At 52.2% G+C, this 17,736-nt stretch overlaps 1 protein-coding gene across 5 annotated transcripts in view; it reads left to right on the forward strand.

Moving 5' to 3' along the window:
* The window catches only part of CDH4 (cadherin 4), a 465,344-nt gene that overhangs the window by 320,008 nt on the left and 127,600 nt on the right, over positions 1 to 17,736 (forward strand). For all 5 annotated transcript variants that reach the window (XM_032461481.1, XM_032461482.1, XM_032461485.1 and 2 more), the window contains one exon: positions 6,136 to 6,356. In XM_032461481.1, the coding sequence (XP_032317372.1) occupies positions 6,136 to 6,356 (221 nt within the window). The remainder of the gene's footprint in view (positions 1 to 6,135; positions 6,357 to 17,736) is intronic.

The raw sequence follows: 17,736 nt of genomic DNA on the forward strand, positions 1-17,736 counted from the left end.
GCCCCAGAGAGAGGCAGGAGGCAGGTCTGGCTGCGGCATCGAGCACCCGGTGGGCCCTATGTCCTCGCCCCTGTGGAAGCAGGAGCTGCCTCCCCTGCAAGCAGATTCTCCCCGGGACGGCTCCGTGCCCCGCAGCTGGTTTCCACACAGGCACCTTCTCCCCGTGCAGCCACTTTCCTCCCCACGCTGAGCGCTGGGACCTCGCAGTCCCAGAGGGGCCGGTGCCACAGGCAACCTTCCACCATCCCCGCAGGGACCTGGGGAGGCCACAGCCTTGGGGAGCAGCCACCAGCACCACCCAGGGTCAGAGTTCTCTGCCACCAGCAGAAAGTTCTGGCACGAGGACGTAGATGAGAACATTTTAAGACATTTGAGGGGCCCCCACCGACCTCACCTAGAACAGCCACTGGGCAGGCTGGTGCCAGAGAGCCTGCGGGGGAGGTCCCAACCCCTCCTCCCTGTCCTGTCCCCTCCAAGGAGGTTTGACGTCTCTGAGCCTCGGTTTCCTCATCTGCAAAGTGGGGACAAAGCCGCCTGAGTGGCAGAGTGCCTGGTGCTTGGGAAACAGGTCACTTCCCAGAAAGCCCTAGACAAGATGGATAATCCGAATTTAAGTCAGGATGGGAGTTTTTCCATATGCTGGTATTCGCTAACGCATTGAGGGAACAGTTTTCTAGAGAATCCCATAAGATTTGTTTAACATTTTTTTATTGAGTTATAGTCATTTTACAATGTTGTGTCAAATTCCAGTGTAGTACGCAATTTTTCAGTTATACATGCACATACATATATTCATTGTCACATTTTCTTCTCTGTGAGCTACCACAAGATCTTGCGTATATTTCCCTGTGCTATACAGTGTAATCTTGCCTATCTATTCTACAATTTTGAAATCCCAGTCTGTCCCTTCCCACGCCCCCTTGGCAACCACAAGTTTGTATTCTGTGTCTATGAGTCTGTTTCTGTTTTGTATTTATGTTTTTTTCTTTTTGTTTTGTTTTGTTTTAGATTCCACATATGAGAGATCTCATATGATATTTTTCTTTTTCTTTCTGGCTTACTTCACTTAGAATGACATTCTCCAGGAGCATCCATGTTGCTGCAAATGGCGTTATGTTGTTGGTTTTTATGGCTGAATAGTATTCCATTGTATAAATATACCACATCTTCTTTATCCAGTCATCTGTTGATGGACATTTAGGCTGTTTCCATGTCTTAGCTGTTGTAAATAGTGCTGCTATGAACATTGGGGTGCAGGTGTCATCCTGAAGTAGGGTCCCTTCTGGATACATGCCCAGGAGCGGGATTCCTGGGTCATATGGTAAGTCTATTCCTAGTCTTTTGAGGAATCTCCATACTGTTTTCCACAGTGTCTGCACCAACCTGCATTCCCACCAGCAGTGTAGGAGGCTTCCCTTTTCTCCACAGCCTCTCCAGCATTTGTTATTTGTGGACCTTTGAATGATGGCCATTCTGGCTGGTGTGAGGTGATACCTCGTTGTAGTTTTGATTTGCATTTCTCTGATAATTAGTGATATTGAGCATTTTTCATGTGCCTATTGATCATTTGTATTTCTTCTTTGGAGAATTGCTTGTTTAGTTCTTCTGCCCATTTTTGGATTGGGTTGTTTGTTTTTTTCTTATTGAGTTGTATGAGCTGCTTATATATTCTGGAGATGAAGCCTTTGTCGGTTTCATTTGCAAAAATGTTCTCCCATTCCGTAGGTTGTCATTTTGTTTTACTTCTGGTTTCCTTTGCTGTGCAGAAGCTTGTAAGTTTCATTAGGTCCCATTTGTTTATTCTTGCTTTTATTTCTTCCAGGAGAAAAATTTTGAGATGTATGTCAGATAATGTTTTGCCTATGTTTTCCTCTAGGAGGTTGATTGTATCTTGTCCTATGTTTAAGTCTTTGATCCACTTTGAGTTGATTTTTGTATATGGTGTAAGGGAGTGTTCTAGCTTCATTGTTTTACATGCTGCTGTCCAGTTTTCCCAACACCATTTGCTGAAGAGACTGTCTTTATTCCATTGTATATTCTTGCCTCCTTTGTCAAAGATGAGTTGACCAAAAGTTTGTGGGTTCATTTCTGGGCTCTCTATTCTGTTCCATTGGTCTATACGTCTGTTTTTGCACCAGTATCATGCTGTTTTGATGACTGTAGCTCTACAGTATTGTCTGAAGTCTGGGAGAGTTATTCCTCCAGCCTCTTTCTTTTTCCTCAGTAATGCTTTGGCAATTCTAGGTCTTTGATGGTTCCATATAAATTTGATTATGATTTGTTCTAGTTCTGTGAAGTATGTCCTGGGTAATTTGATAGGGATTGCATTAAATCTGTAGATTGCCTTGGGCAGTGTGACCATTTCAACAATGTTGATTCTTCCAATCCAGGAGCATGGGATATCTTTCCATTTCTTAAAGTCTTCTTTAATTTCCTTGATCAATGGTTTATAGTTTCCTGTGTATAATTCTTTCACCTCCTTGGTTAGATTTATTCCCAGATATTTTATTACTTTGGGTGCTGTTTTAAAGGGGATTGTTTCTTTACTTTCTTTTTCTGTTGATTCATCGTTAGTGTAAAGAAATGCAACTGATTTTTGAATGTTAATCTTGTAACCTGCTACCTTGCTGAATTCTTCGATCAGCTCTAGTACTTTCTGTGTGGACCTTTTAGGGTTTTCTATGTATAGTAACATGTCGTCGGCATATAATGACACTTTTACCTCTTCTTTTCCAATTTGGATCCCTTTTATTTCTCCCTCTTGCCTGATTGCTGTGGCTAGGACTTCCAAGACTGTGTTGAATAGGAGTGGTGATAGTGGGCAGCCTTGTCTTGTCCCCGATTTTAGCGGGCAGGTTTTGAGTGTTTTACTGTTGAGTGCTGTGCTGGCTGTTCGAGAATCCTGTAGGATTTTGGTGTCCTGAAGACTGAGAAATTAGAAGATCAAAGCAAATACATTAAGAAAAATGAGTCATATGTGCTAAGTCCCACGTAAAAAAAAAAAAAAGAGAAAAAAGTAGGAGGCAAACACGCTGATACTGCGTTGCTCACTTTTGTGGCCTGGGGCACGGGTGGCAGCAGTCCTGCGTGGCCCTCTCCCGTGGGGAAGTGTCGCGTGTAGCAGGGTCACGTCCATCTCCCCTGCTTCTTACAGGGGCTCCTGAAGGCCCCCCAAGCTCAGGAACCTGCGTTCACCCTGCACCGAGGCAGACAGTGCAGGAGGTGGCATGTGGCATTTCTGGGCTGAGCACAAAGCGCCCTGGCTGACTGGGAACCCTGGTCCCTTTGTGCCTGGGGAGGGGCATCGTGGGGAGACCCAGCCTCATTTCACCCTGACTCTGTGCCAGCACTGTCCTTGTCCCCAGGGGCACTGCAAGCAGGCAGCCAGGGCAGCGCCCTGCCCTAAGAAGCTTGGCAGTCCTGGAGGACACGAGCAAGAAGCAGGGAAATCAGGAGTTCCAGGGGCAAAGGGAGGGAAGGTGACAGAATCCAGAATGGGGTGACACGGTGGGAAGGGGCTGCCACCACAGGGCGGGCTGGTTCAGCCTGGGGTCCAGTGACTTCCCTCTGACATCCATGCCAAGCCCAGAGCGGTGGGTGGGAGCTGGCACTGCCAGGAACCTGCAGGGTCCTGACCACACCGTCCGTCATGGTCCCGGTGTCTTGTCTGGATCCAGTCTGGGAACTTTCCGAGGAGGAAGGGCTCTCTCAGGCCCTCATGCTGGGGCCACGGCCAGCCCCTCACCCCTCGCCCAGCACCCCACTGGCCTGAGCAAGAGCTCGTGGGCATGCGACGGCCCAGCAGCACTCTGGCCCCTAAAAGAGGAGCGTGTTTACCCTGCAGAGATAGAAGCAGACTGAAAATTTTAAAGTAAGCAAGAGGCAGGAAGTGGGTTGAAGATGAACAAAGAGAAAATTGGGTGGAACGTGCTGTGGTAGGTAACTGACTCAGTGCCGCTAGCAACCAGCTACAGCGTTGCCTCTGAGCTCCCCGGTGGCCAAAGCGAAGAGGGAAGCCTCCTTAGGACAATGCGCAGGAAAAGACAAAGGGCCTCTGGGTGAGAGGAGTCATTCCTGCCCTAAGACGTCAGACATTTCTTGGAAGGTCTGCCCTCTCGGAGCTCATTCGCCGTTTCTGTGGCCAGACACCGTGCTTGTAACCTTCTGAGCAGCGTCCACACGTTGAACAATTAATTTAAACTCACGTTTCTTAGGGTTTCGTACAGGAGTTCATTTATTCAGTGCTGATGTGCCATGAACCCCCTGGTGTCTCAGAAGAATGTACTTTATGGCTCTTTCCCTTCGAAAGAGAGACTGCAGCCCAGCAGTGCGCAGGACGGCACCCTTCTGAGTTCCCTTCCTTCTGGAAGCCTGGCCCCCAACTTCCCGTGGCCTAGTTGCAGCTCGTGCTTCCTCACCGATGGTGACGGAACCCCAGGCAAGATGGTGAGACCACGTGGCAGACTGAGCAGCTCAGCCAAGTCTTGGTCACACATTATCCCAAAGCCTCGGTGCTCCCTGGTGATTGGAGGGTCCCAGGCAGACAGGCTGAAAAGATGTTACGAGCACCTGCGTGGAGAAGCCTCCCTTCAATCATCACAGCGCCACTGGCGGCACCATCTTTCATGTCCTGAGGGTCTCCCGTCCCCGACGGCATCTGTCCCCTGACAGGTCCCAGGTTCCTGCAGGCGGTGCCCCACTTTCCGGCCGGGGCACCTCCAGCGTCTCTGCTATCTCTGACAGCAGCACCCACACTGCCCTCAGGGGCCCCCAAACCTCTGTGCCTATTTTTTTTAAATTACATCTGCACTGTCACTCAATCCTGAAGAAATATGAACAGCCCCCCGCCCGCTGCTGTCCAGTCTCATTCGTGTTATTAGAAATTTGCTTTCAGAGAACAAAGGGCTTATTGATGTACTTGGCGCTAATCTCCCAGCCATCACAGAGCTGTCATTTTTATCTTTGTCAGTGACAACTGGGCATCAGAAATGATTGATCCACTCAGTTTGTTGCTGATTTTAATTTGTTTACCGTTGGGGCGAACGGTACTATAAAAACAGTTTGGAATTTCCTGTCACTTGAAAAAAATGTGATTATTCCCTCGGTGGGGGTTATTTCCACGGAGCCACAGCCCAGGCGTCCCTTGGTGGCCCTCGTCCCCCGAGGACCCCTGTCTGTGCGGCTCTGGAGTCGGTACACACGTGGGATTCCCTGGTTTCATCTCATTTAAAACCACTTTTATATTAAACCCATGAGCGGGAGGTGCCGGGAGCCGGGGAGGGGTCTGAGTGGAGTATTTGAGACGAGGGAACATACACGTTATTTATTATTTCAAGGCCGCCAACAACACAAGGTGAACACAGGGCGGAGAGGGGAGCACTTTTTCAAATGTAACAGCGAGGGGCTTTTTTTAGTTTCTAGAATAAATAGTAATTAAATCACGTAAGCTGTGACAGTGAAATTGCTTCAAAAACCAGTCCTCCCGCCATAATTGCCGAGACACCCACATCGTTATAAACACTAGGCAACTTTATCCGTCCTTTTTATCAGCAGAATGTGGCACCGCCCGTGGGCGCCTCGTAATTCCCCGGGGCGTTGGGCAGCGGCGGCAAAGGACACGGAGAAAAACGCCCCAGCGCGCGCCCAGTGACGGTGCCCCCTCCTGCGGGGCTGCGGGGGCACGAGCGGCCGGGCGATGGAGCCCTTCAGGGGGGGCTGGTAACTCGGTGCCTAACTCACGTTTGGGAAGCAGAGCGGGGTCAGCAGTCCGGCCGCCTCACGGGGAAAGCGCTTGGCGGCGCCGAGGTCGCTGGGCAGCCGCTGAAGGGGGGGGGGTACTCGCCACCACGCGCCGCCCGGCCCCGGCGCCAGTAGAACCCAGAGTTAGTCGTTACCAGGAGAGATGCTGCAGAAACGGAGAACAGCTGTGTCTCAGACCTCATGGCAGGGTATCTGCTGCTTCCCGCCCCCTTTACTAAGTCTTCAGCTAGTTCCCTAAGGGGTAGGGAGAAAACCCAACACCGAAGGTCGAAATACCAGTTAAACCGCTGACATCCTAGAAGCGCTAGAGACCGAGGACCGGCTGCTGGGAGCCTGCCCCCGGCCGCCCTGACCCTCTCCTCCCTCCTCTTGCAGTCACGTTCAGCAGCTGTCTGGGCACCCAGGGGACGCAGTATGAGACCAACAATGTGGACTTCAAAGTCGGGGCCGACGGGACGGTCTTCGCCGCCCGGGAGCTGCGGATCCCCTCGGAGCAGGTGGCGTTCACTGTGACCGCGCGGGACCGCCGGACGGCCAAGCGATGGGACGCGGTGGTGCGGCTGCTGGTGGCCCAGACAGCACACTCGGGACACAAGGTGAGGCGTGACCGCGTGGGGGCTGGGTGGGTGCCCTTTCTCCTTCAGGTGGCCGGTGCAGAGGCTGACACCGAGTGGGCTGTGCTGGCCCAGAGGCCCCCCGACCTCCCACCTTCCCCAGGCAGGGCTGCCCTCAGGCCAGTGCTTGGGCCTCCGCCCAGTTTAATGCACAGCTGTCACCACCTTGACAGTCTTAATACTCTTGAACGAGGGCCCCACGGTTCCATCTCTCACTGGCACCCCTGCTGAGGCTGTAGCCACCAGCCCCGGGGCTCCCAGTGCCTGGAGGGGTGAGAAGTGCAACCGAGGCCAAGGGCTGGCCCTGCAAGGAGTGGCCTGTGCAGGACTGGTCCAGAGAGAGGCGGGAGGGGGCAGGAGAGAGCGCTTCACTAGACACATCCCCGCCGGTGCCATCCGGCCTCCCCGCCCTGATCCCACTTCATTTCGAACTCAGCTTCATGGACGGGAGGGGTGAATTCACCCTCCCAGGCCCTTACAGTCCTCTCTCCCCTGCGTGTCCCAGGGCCAGACCCGTCAGCCCCAGGACCCTCACGTTAGGTCCCCGTGTCAGAGAGGGACTAGCTCTGTCCACCTTCCACCCACCCTGTGTTTCAGCAGCTGCGCTGGCTTCAGGCCTGGGGGCTCCCAGATCAGCAGAGAACTTGCAGCCCAGCTGGCCTGCATGACGGGTCCAGCTGCAGACGTCCCTCTGTGAGCAGGGTGGACCCGTGGGGAGGGAGACTGTGTGCGGAAAGCCTTACAGTCAACCTGAGGCCTCGGGGTCATGGTGTCATGTTGTGTGTGTGGTTCACCAGCCAAAGCAGGACAGGCCACGAGGGACAGTGCTCCCGGGGACTCCCTCGGGAAGGGGCCCTGAGGAGTGAAGGTTACACCAAGTGGACCAGATCCCTTCCTAGAGATTTGCCCAAACCTTGCAGGACTAACATTTGGTTAGTGGGAGACAGTCCACAAGTTTCCCCAAACCTGTTTGACCAAGGAACCCAATTCATGGGACATCTTGCAAGGCAGGTGCTCCAAGGAACCCACTTTAGGGAAACAGTGTTTTGTCTTGTCTTGTTGTTAAACAAGGAGGTGGAGGTGGTTTCGGTTGGAAAGAGGAAGTGGTGACACGGTGGACGGGCTTCTCTCGGGTGGTGAGCTGCCCCTGGCGGGAAGGAGGTTTTGAGCAGCCTCGTGGGTGCGCCCAACCAGGGGTCGGAGCGCGCCTCTACAGCGTGAGCCCCGCCTTGGGGGTGTTGAAACCCTGAGGCAGACAGACGTGGTTTTCCCCTCCTTCCCGAGGGACTATCACGAGCCACGCCATGGTGAGAAGGCGCGAGGCCCACGTGGCGGCCCCTCCCTGCAGTGGGAAGGCTGGCATCCCTGACTGGAGGCGGCAACTGCACCTTGCGGGCAGAGGGCGGGGCTCCCGAGGGCCCACCGTGGGCCTCAGATAAGAGGCACTAATTCAGAATCTAATGACCCCTTTCCGCAGGCTTGTTAATGAAGCAGTTTCTGATGTAGTTAATCCCCTGACCCTCCAACAAGGTGACTGCAGTTAGACGTTCCCCAGGAGGGCCCACGGCAGGTAGGCCCGAGAAGCACCCAGACCGCAGAACAGGCTCAGAGCATCCTTGGGGTGCCTGTGGGGTCGCACCTGAGTACATGAAATGTGGTCATGCAGGCGGCAGGCAGTCCCTGCGGCCCGCTGAGCCCGCCCCTCCCTGCTTATTGCATTGCTGTCGTTCCTGTGGCTCCCAGCTCCTCTTCCTTCAGACCCAAAGAGCCCTACCTGACTCTCCAGGACCCCATCCAGACCCCACCCCAAGTGTGTCAGCACCGATCCTCACAGCATCTCCAGAAGTGGGCGCTATCATTGTCCCCACTGTACAGGTGGGGACGTGGAGTCGTGGGACTGCTCGTGGCCTCTCTGCTGCATGGGAGAGCCAATGTTCTGGAAAGGAGTGAGGAATGGCTTTCTAGGGACAGCTGAACCCAGCATCATAACACAGCCTGGCTGCCCTGAGCTGTCAGTTTGGGTCAAGGCTTCTCCAGTTCCCTGGCTGATGTTCTGGGACAAACCATACAACCTCTCTGAGGTTTGCTGCTCTGGGGAATGGGACTGGGATACTGCCTCCATCCCACCCAAGGTGGTGGAGAGGTTCATGTGAGTTTACGTGAGGTCAGGCAGGTTGTAGGCTCTGTGAGGGCCATGCAAAAAAAGCAAAAAACACATAGCTCTCATTGCTGCCATCGGCTTGGTCCCAGCCTTCTCGGTCCTGTGGTCATCATGGCCTCAGGGTGGTGCCTGGGGGACAGGGAGGAAGGTCTGTGTGGGACAGTGGGTCACTTAGTCGATATGCCCTTACAGAGACCAGTGCCAGCCTTTGAATAATGTCGCTCTGTGTAGATGGATTACGGTGATGCCAGATATCTGGTGTCCTTAGTCACCTGCCACACTGCCAGAAGCAAATGTCAGTCTTCTCCAGTGGAAGGTATCATACCCGGCCTCAGATTGTATCTACCTCCTTTAGGTACAATGTCTAGCACTCAACCGAAAATGGCTGGAGGGACAAAACAAGCTAAATGAAAACCAAGAGAAAGAGCAGATGATAACCTGAGCCCACGGGGCTCCAGGCGGCGGAGCTATCAGACACACACTGTGCAACCGTTGTGCTTACTATGTTCAAGCACGTTAAACACAAGATTTTGACAGGGGACTGGAAGGTGTAAAAAGGAATTAATCGGACAATTTAGGACTGGAAAAGTAACAAAAAGTCAAGAGCTCATTGGATAGATATATCTGCAGATTAGACACAGTTGAAGAGAGAATTAACAAAGGGAAAAACATCAGCAGAAATACTCAGGCCAAAGTGTAAGGAGAGGCAGACGGAAAACACAAGAGGGAAGAGCGAGAGACACTGAGAAAATGGCAAGAAGCTCTACCGTGAGTGTGTTAGGGCATGTGGGGGAGAGATAAAATGGAACAAAAGTAGTATTTGAAAAGACAATGGCAGAAAATATTCCAAAACTGACAAAAGACACCCAGGCATCAATTCAAAAAGCTCTGTGAACGCTAAGCAGGATAAATACAAAAAACTACACTTAGGCACTGTCTTAATCCGTTTAATATGTTACAACAAAATGCCGTAGCCTGGGGGCTTACAGACAACAGAAATTCAGTTTTCACTGTTCTGGAGGCTGGAAGTCTGGGTCAGAGTGGCACAGGGTCAAGTTCCCAGTTGGGGCGTCTTCCAGACGGCCGCCTTCGGACTTCTTATAACCTCAAGAGGCAGAGAGTGGAGACAGGAGGCCGGCTCTGTCACGACTCTTACAGACACCAGTCCCACACAGGGGCTCCACCGTCGGGACCTCACCGAACCCTGATCACCTCCTAAGGCCCCACCTCTCATACCATCACAGTGGGAGGTGGGGTTTCAACACATGAATTTGGCTGGGGGGGACACAGTTCACAATAGGCATTTTATGGTAAAATAACTGAAAACCAAAGCCAAGGAGGTAATCTTAGAAGGAACTGGAAAAGACAGAGTTTCCTTGGACACGAAGCTGACTTCTCGACGGGAACTGTGGAGCTCAGAAGACAACGAGATGGTATTTTTTAAGGTCTAAAAGAAAACAGAATTCTGTTGTCCAGTAAAACTGCCCTTCAAGAAGTAAAGGTGAATAAAGACATTTTTAAACAAACAGGTATTGAAAAAATCTGTCACAAGCTGTGTTCGTCAAGCAAAAATAAGACGACTGGATGTCGAAGACCCAGAATGCGAAGATGAGGGAGTAGGGGGAGCGCCAGGGCAGTCACGGCGTGGCGTCCGGGCGCCGTGAAGCAGATGGCCCAGTCGTGACAGGAGTGGCGCAGATGCCGAGCAAGGATAAATGGAGCCAGAGAGAGCCAGGGTGCTTGCGCTGCCCTGACGGGGATGGAGATACCAGACCAATGTGACCCTTGGACAAGACAAATCACTGAGGCCCGCAGTGGCAGATCCCTGACTCTAAACTGCACATGGAACATTGACCAAGGTAGACGATGTTCTAGGTCAAAAGTACATCTTAGCTTCCAGGGTTACCTAAGGCCTCATAGTGGCTAAACTAGAACTAAATTGATAAAAAATAGATCTATCGTAATAACATATTTATTTCTCCTGGCATTTTCACATAATTCTAACACTGTTACGTATGAAGACTTTATGCTGTCACTGGATAATTTAGCAGTGACACAGCACTGCGCGGAGGACAGCTAGATCTCTCTCATTCTACACATATTCCAGGTTCAAATATTTTCACCTCTTCTTGTCTTCGTATTTAGGCAGTATTTTTTAAGAGCCTTAAATAATATAATTTGTCCCTTTCCTCAGCAATCAATGTGAACTTGCAAAGAAACATTCTTTCTTAAACAAAACAAGTCATACAATTAAGTTCTAACATAATAGATGGAAAAATAGAATAATAAAACTTAGTAATCCAAAAAAATGCAAGAAAAGAGAAATGGAAGGGCAGAGCGGGTGAGACATTTCTCTCTGAATAAGATAGATTTGCAAACATACTATTCATGGTAATAAATGAAGATAGATTAACTCTTGTGATTAAAAGGGAACAAATTGGAAGATTACACTTTTGCAGCTTACAAAGGATACATCTAAAAAGTGTGAGGACAGAGGATGTGAAAGCAGAACATGGTGGAGGGAATACCATGCAAATACCAATCAAAATACAGTTGGTGCGGCTTCTGTTAATACAAGAGTCAAATCTCTGTGCGCTTGGTAATATGACTTTGAAATATTTAAGCAAAAATTGATAGAACTAAAAGGAGAAATAAGCAAATATGCAATCAATGGTAAATCTGATTTAACATCTCTGCATAAATAATAGAACAAGCAGACGAAGCGTCGGTCAGGGGACGGACGATCAGGAGCTCGGAAGGAAGACGTGTGACCTTAGCAGGACATATATGAAACACAGAAACCACCCACTGCTAAATGCAGGTTATTCTCAAGTACATTCAGAACATTTACAAAAATGAGCCACAGGCTGAGTCTTCAAGTGAATTTCAACACGCTTCAAAAGTTTAGAGTCAAAACATAGTTTGTGTTCTTACCCAAGAGCAATTAAACTAGAAAACCAGTAACAACAACAACAAAAAAAAAAAACTGAAAAATCCCTATAGACTTGAAGTCAAGTAAACGCCTTCTTATTAACCCTTGGGTAGAAAAGAAATCACGTGGAAATGAGAGAACACTTCGAACCAAGTAATGAGCCTCCTGGGATGCACCTGAAGCCATGCCAGGTGGGCCTGGTTGACCCTAAATACATCTATTAGGGGATAAAAGAGGCAGAAAATCGGCAAGTTTAACATTCATCTCAAGAAATTATAAAAGGAACAGGAAATGAAACACAAACAAAATAGAAGGAAATAATAAAACCAAGAGGAGACAACAAGGAAACAGGAAGGGACAGGACCAGCCAAGACAAAAGGGGGCTCTTCACTAACCTGGAGGCTGAGTTTAAAAAGTAAAAGCACAAATAATCCCCATCGGGAATGAAGGAGGATGCGGTGACCGGCGGCACGGGCACCAGAAGGTCACCTGCGGGATTAGGTAACGTTCATACCAATATATTTGAAAATATACGTGAAACGGATAACATTTTAGAAATACACAGTTTACCAAGACTGACATGAAAGGAAAACCTGAACTGTTTTGTTATGACTAACAAAGCTTGAATTCACAAAGGCATGCCCACATCATCGTGGCCCCACTGGTAAGCTGCACCCAAGCCCTAAGGAGTTAAAGCTCACCTTACGAGGCGGGTCGCTTCCCCAGCCAAGAGGGCACCCATTGAAAACCAGCAAGAATGTCGCCCAAAGCCGGCAAGAACCTTGAAAACACGGTGAGAGACAGAGGGTCGTTGTGTGCCAGTCCGCGCATAAACAAAAGGGGGGAGTAAGCAAGACACAAACTCACTCGAATCCAGCCGCGTTTGCGTGGGTAAGTTACCGCCACATTGCTCTGCCCCAAGAATGCAGGCTTCAGTTTAACACTTGAAAATTAATCCAAGTAATTGAACACAGAATGAAGGATAAACATCCCATGATCATCTGAATAACGCCCGTTAAATTTAACTTCCATTCAGGATGAAAACATTCAGCCAGTCAGGAAAAGAAGAGATCATTCTTAATCTCACAAAGTCCCATCTACTGTTGGCATCCTCAAACCTTCCCTGATGTCAGAAATAGGGCAAGGACACTCTTACGTCACATGCCAGAGCTTCAAGCCAGTGAGGTTAGGCAAGAGAAGGAAATTGGAATACGCAGAACTAGTGTTATGTGTAGTTTATGTGGTTGTGAATGCAGAAAATCTGAATTTGTAGATGACTTTCTGGAATTAATGAATGATGTTTGCAAGGGTGTTGGATGCAAAAGCACCTCTATGGACCAGGAATAAACAGAAAATAAAATTTGTAATTACAATAGCATTAAAATGAGCATATAACTAGTTATAAACCTAACAAAACATTTAAAAGACCCTATATATTACTGAGAACAATTAAAGAATTTCTTTTGGGGAGGAGGGTATAGCTCAGCGATAGAGCGTATGCTCAGCATGCACGAGGTCCTGGGTTCAATCCCCAGCACCTCCGTTAAAAATAAATAAATACATACATATACCTAATTACCTCCCCTCCCCCCAAAAAACAAAACAAAACAAAAAATTTCCTTCAAAATAGAGGGACGTGCCCTGCTCCTAACTTAGGAAACTTAATGTTGTGATGTCAGTCCCACCGAAATGTTTCTATACGTTCAGCCCCTTCCCAAGAAAAACCCCAGCGTGTTTTTCCTTTGCTTGTTTGTAGAAGGGTTAAGGTCTGAGTTTAAATTTTTAGACAGACGTACAAAGGGCCAAGAGTAGCCTGGAACAGCACAAAGACGGGAGGCCCTGGTGCTCAGACATCAAGACAGACGAGTAAACCACAGCAGCGTCCGCCAGCCTCACCGCCGTCGGCATTGGGGGCCCGATCGTTCTTCGATGCGGGGCGTCCTGTGCAGTGTGAGATGCTTACCAGCATCGCTGGCCGCCACCCGCTAGAAGCCAGCAGCACCCCCACCCCCATCTGCAACCAGCGCTCTCTCCTGTCACTGCCGAATGCTCCCCCCATCGAGAAGCGCTGGATTACAGCAATTAAAGTGGTGCTGTTAGCTTGCAGAACAAAAGGAACAGAATGGGCAGCCCAGAAAACATACTCGATGTTTTACAAAAGCATCTTCACGGAGGTTTAACTTTTACACAACAAAGCCCGCCCACTGCACGTATGCGACCTGACGGACCTTGTCAAAGGCACCCGGTGCCAACCCCAGACTCTCTGAGTGGTACTGGCCGCAGAGGCCAGCCAGCGACAGCCCACAGGCCGCGTCTGACCTGCCACCTGCCTCTGCAGCCTGCACGCTAAGAATGGCTTCTGTATTTTTAAGTGGTTGTGTAAGTTCCTATGCTAATATCCTCGACTTTGCTTCTTGGCCTGAGATGCCTAAAATATGTAACTATCTGACCCTTTGACAAAAGGTTTGCCAAGCCCTGCTTAGGACAGTGGAGGGAGGACCGTCTTTCCATAAGAGATGCTGGGCCAGTGGGGCACCCTTCAGGGGAACACTGAAATGACCCCCTGCCCCACATCACACCCCAAAATCAGCCCCAGGCGGACTGTGAATCTGAGCGTGCAGGACGAACGAGACAATGCAGGAGACACAGGGAGTGATGCTCTGGGGAAGCAGACGTATGAGGAGTGGGAAGGACAGGCACATGGGCAGGAAGACGCAAACGGGAAGTCCAGACGTGGATGCGCGGGGCAGGGTGCACACCGCACACGGGGCCTCTGAGGAGGCTGGGCGGGGACCCTGCGGGACGTGGGGGAGCCTGGGGGCAGGTGTTCATTCTCTGATCATTCTGCATCTGTTCACTGGTGTTTGAAGCACTTTTCCACATGTCCTTTCTAAGTCACAATTTTAAAACTTGTTTTTTAATGCACGTGGCAGGCTTCCTGGCTGGGTTTGGAGAGGCGGGGAGTTCAGAGGGGAACAATGTGAGCGGGAGTTCTGTTGGCTGAAGGTTCTAAAAACACAAAGGGCCTCCTTCAAAGTCCCGAGAAACCCTTACTGAAAGGAGCCTTGAAGCAAATCCCCGGAGGACGGGCGCGGGGGGACCCCCGCATTTCCCGGTTCCATAAATTTCATCTCTCCCGTGTCGGGGTCCCTCCAAGCGCAGCCGCCCTTGTCCCGTGTTCCAGCGACTCTCCGTGGAGCTGGCGGAGCTGCCGGCTTCCCAGTTAGGTGAACCATAAAAACCTGGCAACTTCTCTCTTTGCCTTTCCTCTCTCAGCAACGATTTAAAGGCGGTCTTTTTGTGCATGGTACGAGCAGGGCTGGGATCTGGAGGAACATTTTTTGTGCTCAGTCTTGCAGGAAAGCTGATAGCAATTCAATTAGAAAATGCAAATGAGGTCACATATTTCCCACGGGAGTGCTGAATCGCCCCCGAGGAGTCGGAGCAGTATTTCGGCCCAACGGTAAACACTGGAGCTGGAGTTTCTCGCACCATCGTCATCAGACTGGCTGCAGTAGCGCTTTGAAGTGTCAGTGGGACCCATGGGGACACTTTGCAAGAAAGAACTGTTGTTTATGAAGCTAATATCGGGTCTCATGGTGCGTCAGCATCTGTGAGTGACAAACCCAGCCGGCCCCCGCGCCGCGGTCAGAGCCCAGGGGCTGGAGCATGTCTTTCCTTGGAGTTTCCGCCTCCCAGGCGGCTGGGCTGACCTTTGCCCACTAGCAGTCCTATGTTGAAGTCCTAATGCACAGTCCCTCTGAATGGGACTGGATTTTCAGATGTCATTAGTTCGGGTGAGGTCCTTAGGTTGGGCCCGAATCCTACATGACGGGTGAATGTATTAAGAGGGGAATTTGGACACAGACACACTCGCAGGCAGAATTCTGTGTGCAGATAAAGATGGAGGGTGAGGTGATGCTTCTACGAGCCAGAGGCTGCCGGCCAGCCCCTCCCACACGGCGCCCAGAGGCCAGCCCGGCAGACACCCGGATCCCGGGCTCTGGCCTCCAGAGCTGAGACCATGCACACCTGCTGGGGACGTCCCCCAGGCTGTGGTGCTTTGGTTCTGTGGCTCCAGGACACTCAGTCTGCAGGGGTGTGGCCAGTGCCTTCCAGCGGAGATGGGCACCCAAGCCCGGAGGGTGCAGACAGACCACTATGAAGCCCCCAACGGCGGAATGTGAGTCCAGAGCTGGGCCCCCGCCCAGCGCTCCAGATGCCTCAAGTCCTCTTCTTACTGCTGCTCGGGGTTCCAGTCCCGGCAAGGACAAATCTGGCCAAGACCTCGATTCTTCGAGCCCCGCTGCCCATCACCCCCTCCTCGTGTTCCGCCCCCGCGAGTGGGCAGGAGCCCATTGTGTTACCACGGACGCCCAGGTTGGCTACAGGACACTGGAATGGAGCAGGTTTGCTTGAGAAACAATTCCTGATGTCCACCTGGTGACGAGGCCCCCAGGGGAAGGCTGGCCACGGGAGGAAAGCCCCCGTGCCCTGCCTCCCCGCATCGCCCGCCTCTGTGAGCGCCAGAGCGCTGATGCCCGTGCCTGAACCGCTCCACTGCCGACTCGGGAGCTTTACCCAAGAGGGGCCACGGGGCTTTCCATGTCCCCTTGAGAAAACACCAGAAGGTCTGTAGGTGGAGCCCGAGTGATGGAGTGTGCGTCTTGAGAAAGTGGCAAGATGGCTCTTATATGCTTTTCCAAAAGATGACCTCAGTGTGACTGAGAAACAGCACCCCCCAAGAAACAAACCTCAGTGCGGTCGGCAAGCTCGCAGACCGCAGCCCACGGCACCTGCCCACGTTGGGAGGACGGCGGCCGCGTTAGTGAGTGATAATGACCGCCACTCCTGCAAGGTCAGACGGTGCCGCCCACGTGGGCCTGCTTCAGGCGCAGGCGTGACTGCCTGGGGGACGGGACAGGTGTGCTTACTTCTCCTCGTCAAGGACCCGCGTGGCTGGGAAGGAGGCTGCCACCCTTCCAGCGTCCGAGGTCCCACGCCCGCCTGGCAGCCCCACACCGCCATGGGTGATCAGTAACAGGTCTCGGTGGGGAGCAGAGATCCCCAGACCAACTGCAGCTCTCAACTCTGCCGGCGTGAAGGACGAGGGGTTATTCTAACTGACGGAAGGTGCAGCTCCTGTGGTTCTGGAGAGCAGCCTCTGGGCGCGGCCGCCTGCTGCTCTGGGGGAGGCGGGAGTAATGCGGTGGATAAGGCCCCCCTTGGACGGCGTTTCCAGCTGCAGACGGCCTTGGCTTCCTTTTGCAGAGGAGAGGTGACGGGGCACCGGCAGCTGGCCCAGATGCCATGGCCCAGGGAGAGGAGCACCCCTCTGAACTGTCCCAGTGGGGGGCGCTGCTTCGACAGAGACTTGAAGAGGGACGAGGGAATGAGGCCTCCCAAGGCCAGATCGGGAGCAAAGGGGATGAGAAGGAGGGGCCACTGCCAGCCCGGGGGGAGGGAGGGCAGCACAGATCCTACCCCGCCTCGTTCCGATCACCAAGGAGCCTCCAGGACAACGTGCGCCGTGGGGTGTCCTCCTAGGACTCTGGGTCCCGCGAGTCAGAAAGATACCCAGATGCTCCCTCGGTCACTGGGTGAGTGAAGACTGCACGTCCCCGCTGGACACTTTCTGTTCTAAGATGGGAGGACACGGCCAGGACCAGTCCCACGAGGTGGCATCTGATGTGACCACCGAGCTGCAGCCACAGGGTGCACGCAGGGTAGGCTAGGGTGGGGGTGCCCATCAAGGGGCTGGGCCAGGGAGAGGGCAGAGGCTGCTGCTCTGTCCTGGGCATCAGGAGGGCGACATCTGAGTTGAGACCTGAAATGCAAGAAGCCAGCATCTGACAGAGGGAACCTCCCCCACCCCTGGTGGGGTAGGGGACAGGGAGGGCCAGGCAGCCCCTGGTTAAGCATTTGCATCTATCTGAAGGGTCGCCTGAGGCCCCAGGAGGGCTGAGGGTGGAGGATGAGGGGGGGAGGCTGCCTTTGCAGCCACACGGGGTTGGCCAGCATGGAGCCCAGCCTGGCGCCCAGCCCGCTCCTGCGCCACCTCAGGCGTGGGAGGGGCAGGGAGTGGGTGCTGATCAGGGCTGGTTTGCTCGGTGGGATGGGCGCCTCCAGTGACCGGGCCGCACTCCCTCTCCTGCCTCAGGGGTCCATCATCCCTCACTGTCTGTGCTCTGGCTACTGTCCAGTCCCTGCCCCGGGACGTCCTGCCGCCTCCTGGATCCTAGCAGCTCCCCACCCTCAGCATCTCCTTT

The sequence above is a fragment of the Camelus ferus genome, chromosome 19 (assembly GCF_009834535.1).
Source record: "Camelus ferus isolate YT-003-E chromosome 19, BCGSAC_Cfer_1.0, whole genome shotgun sequence".
NCBI classification, from domain to species: domain Eukaryota; kingdom Metazoa; phylum Chordata; class Mammalia; order Artiodactyla; family Camelidae; genus Camelus; species Camelus ferus.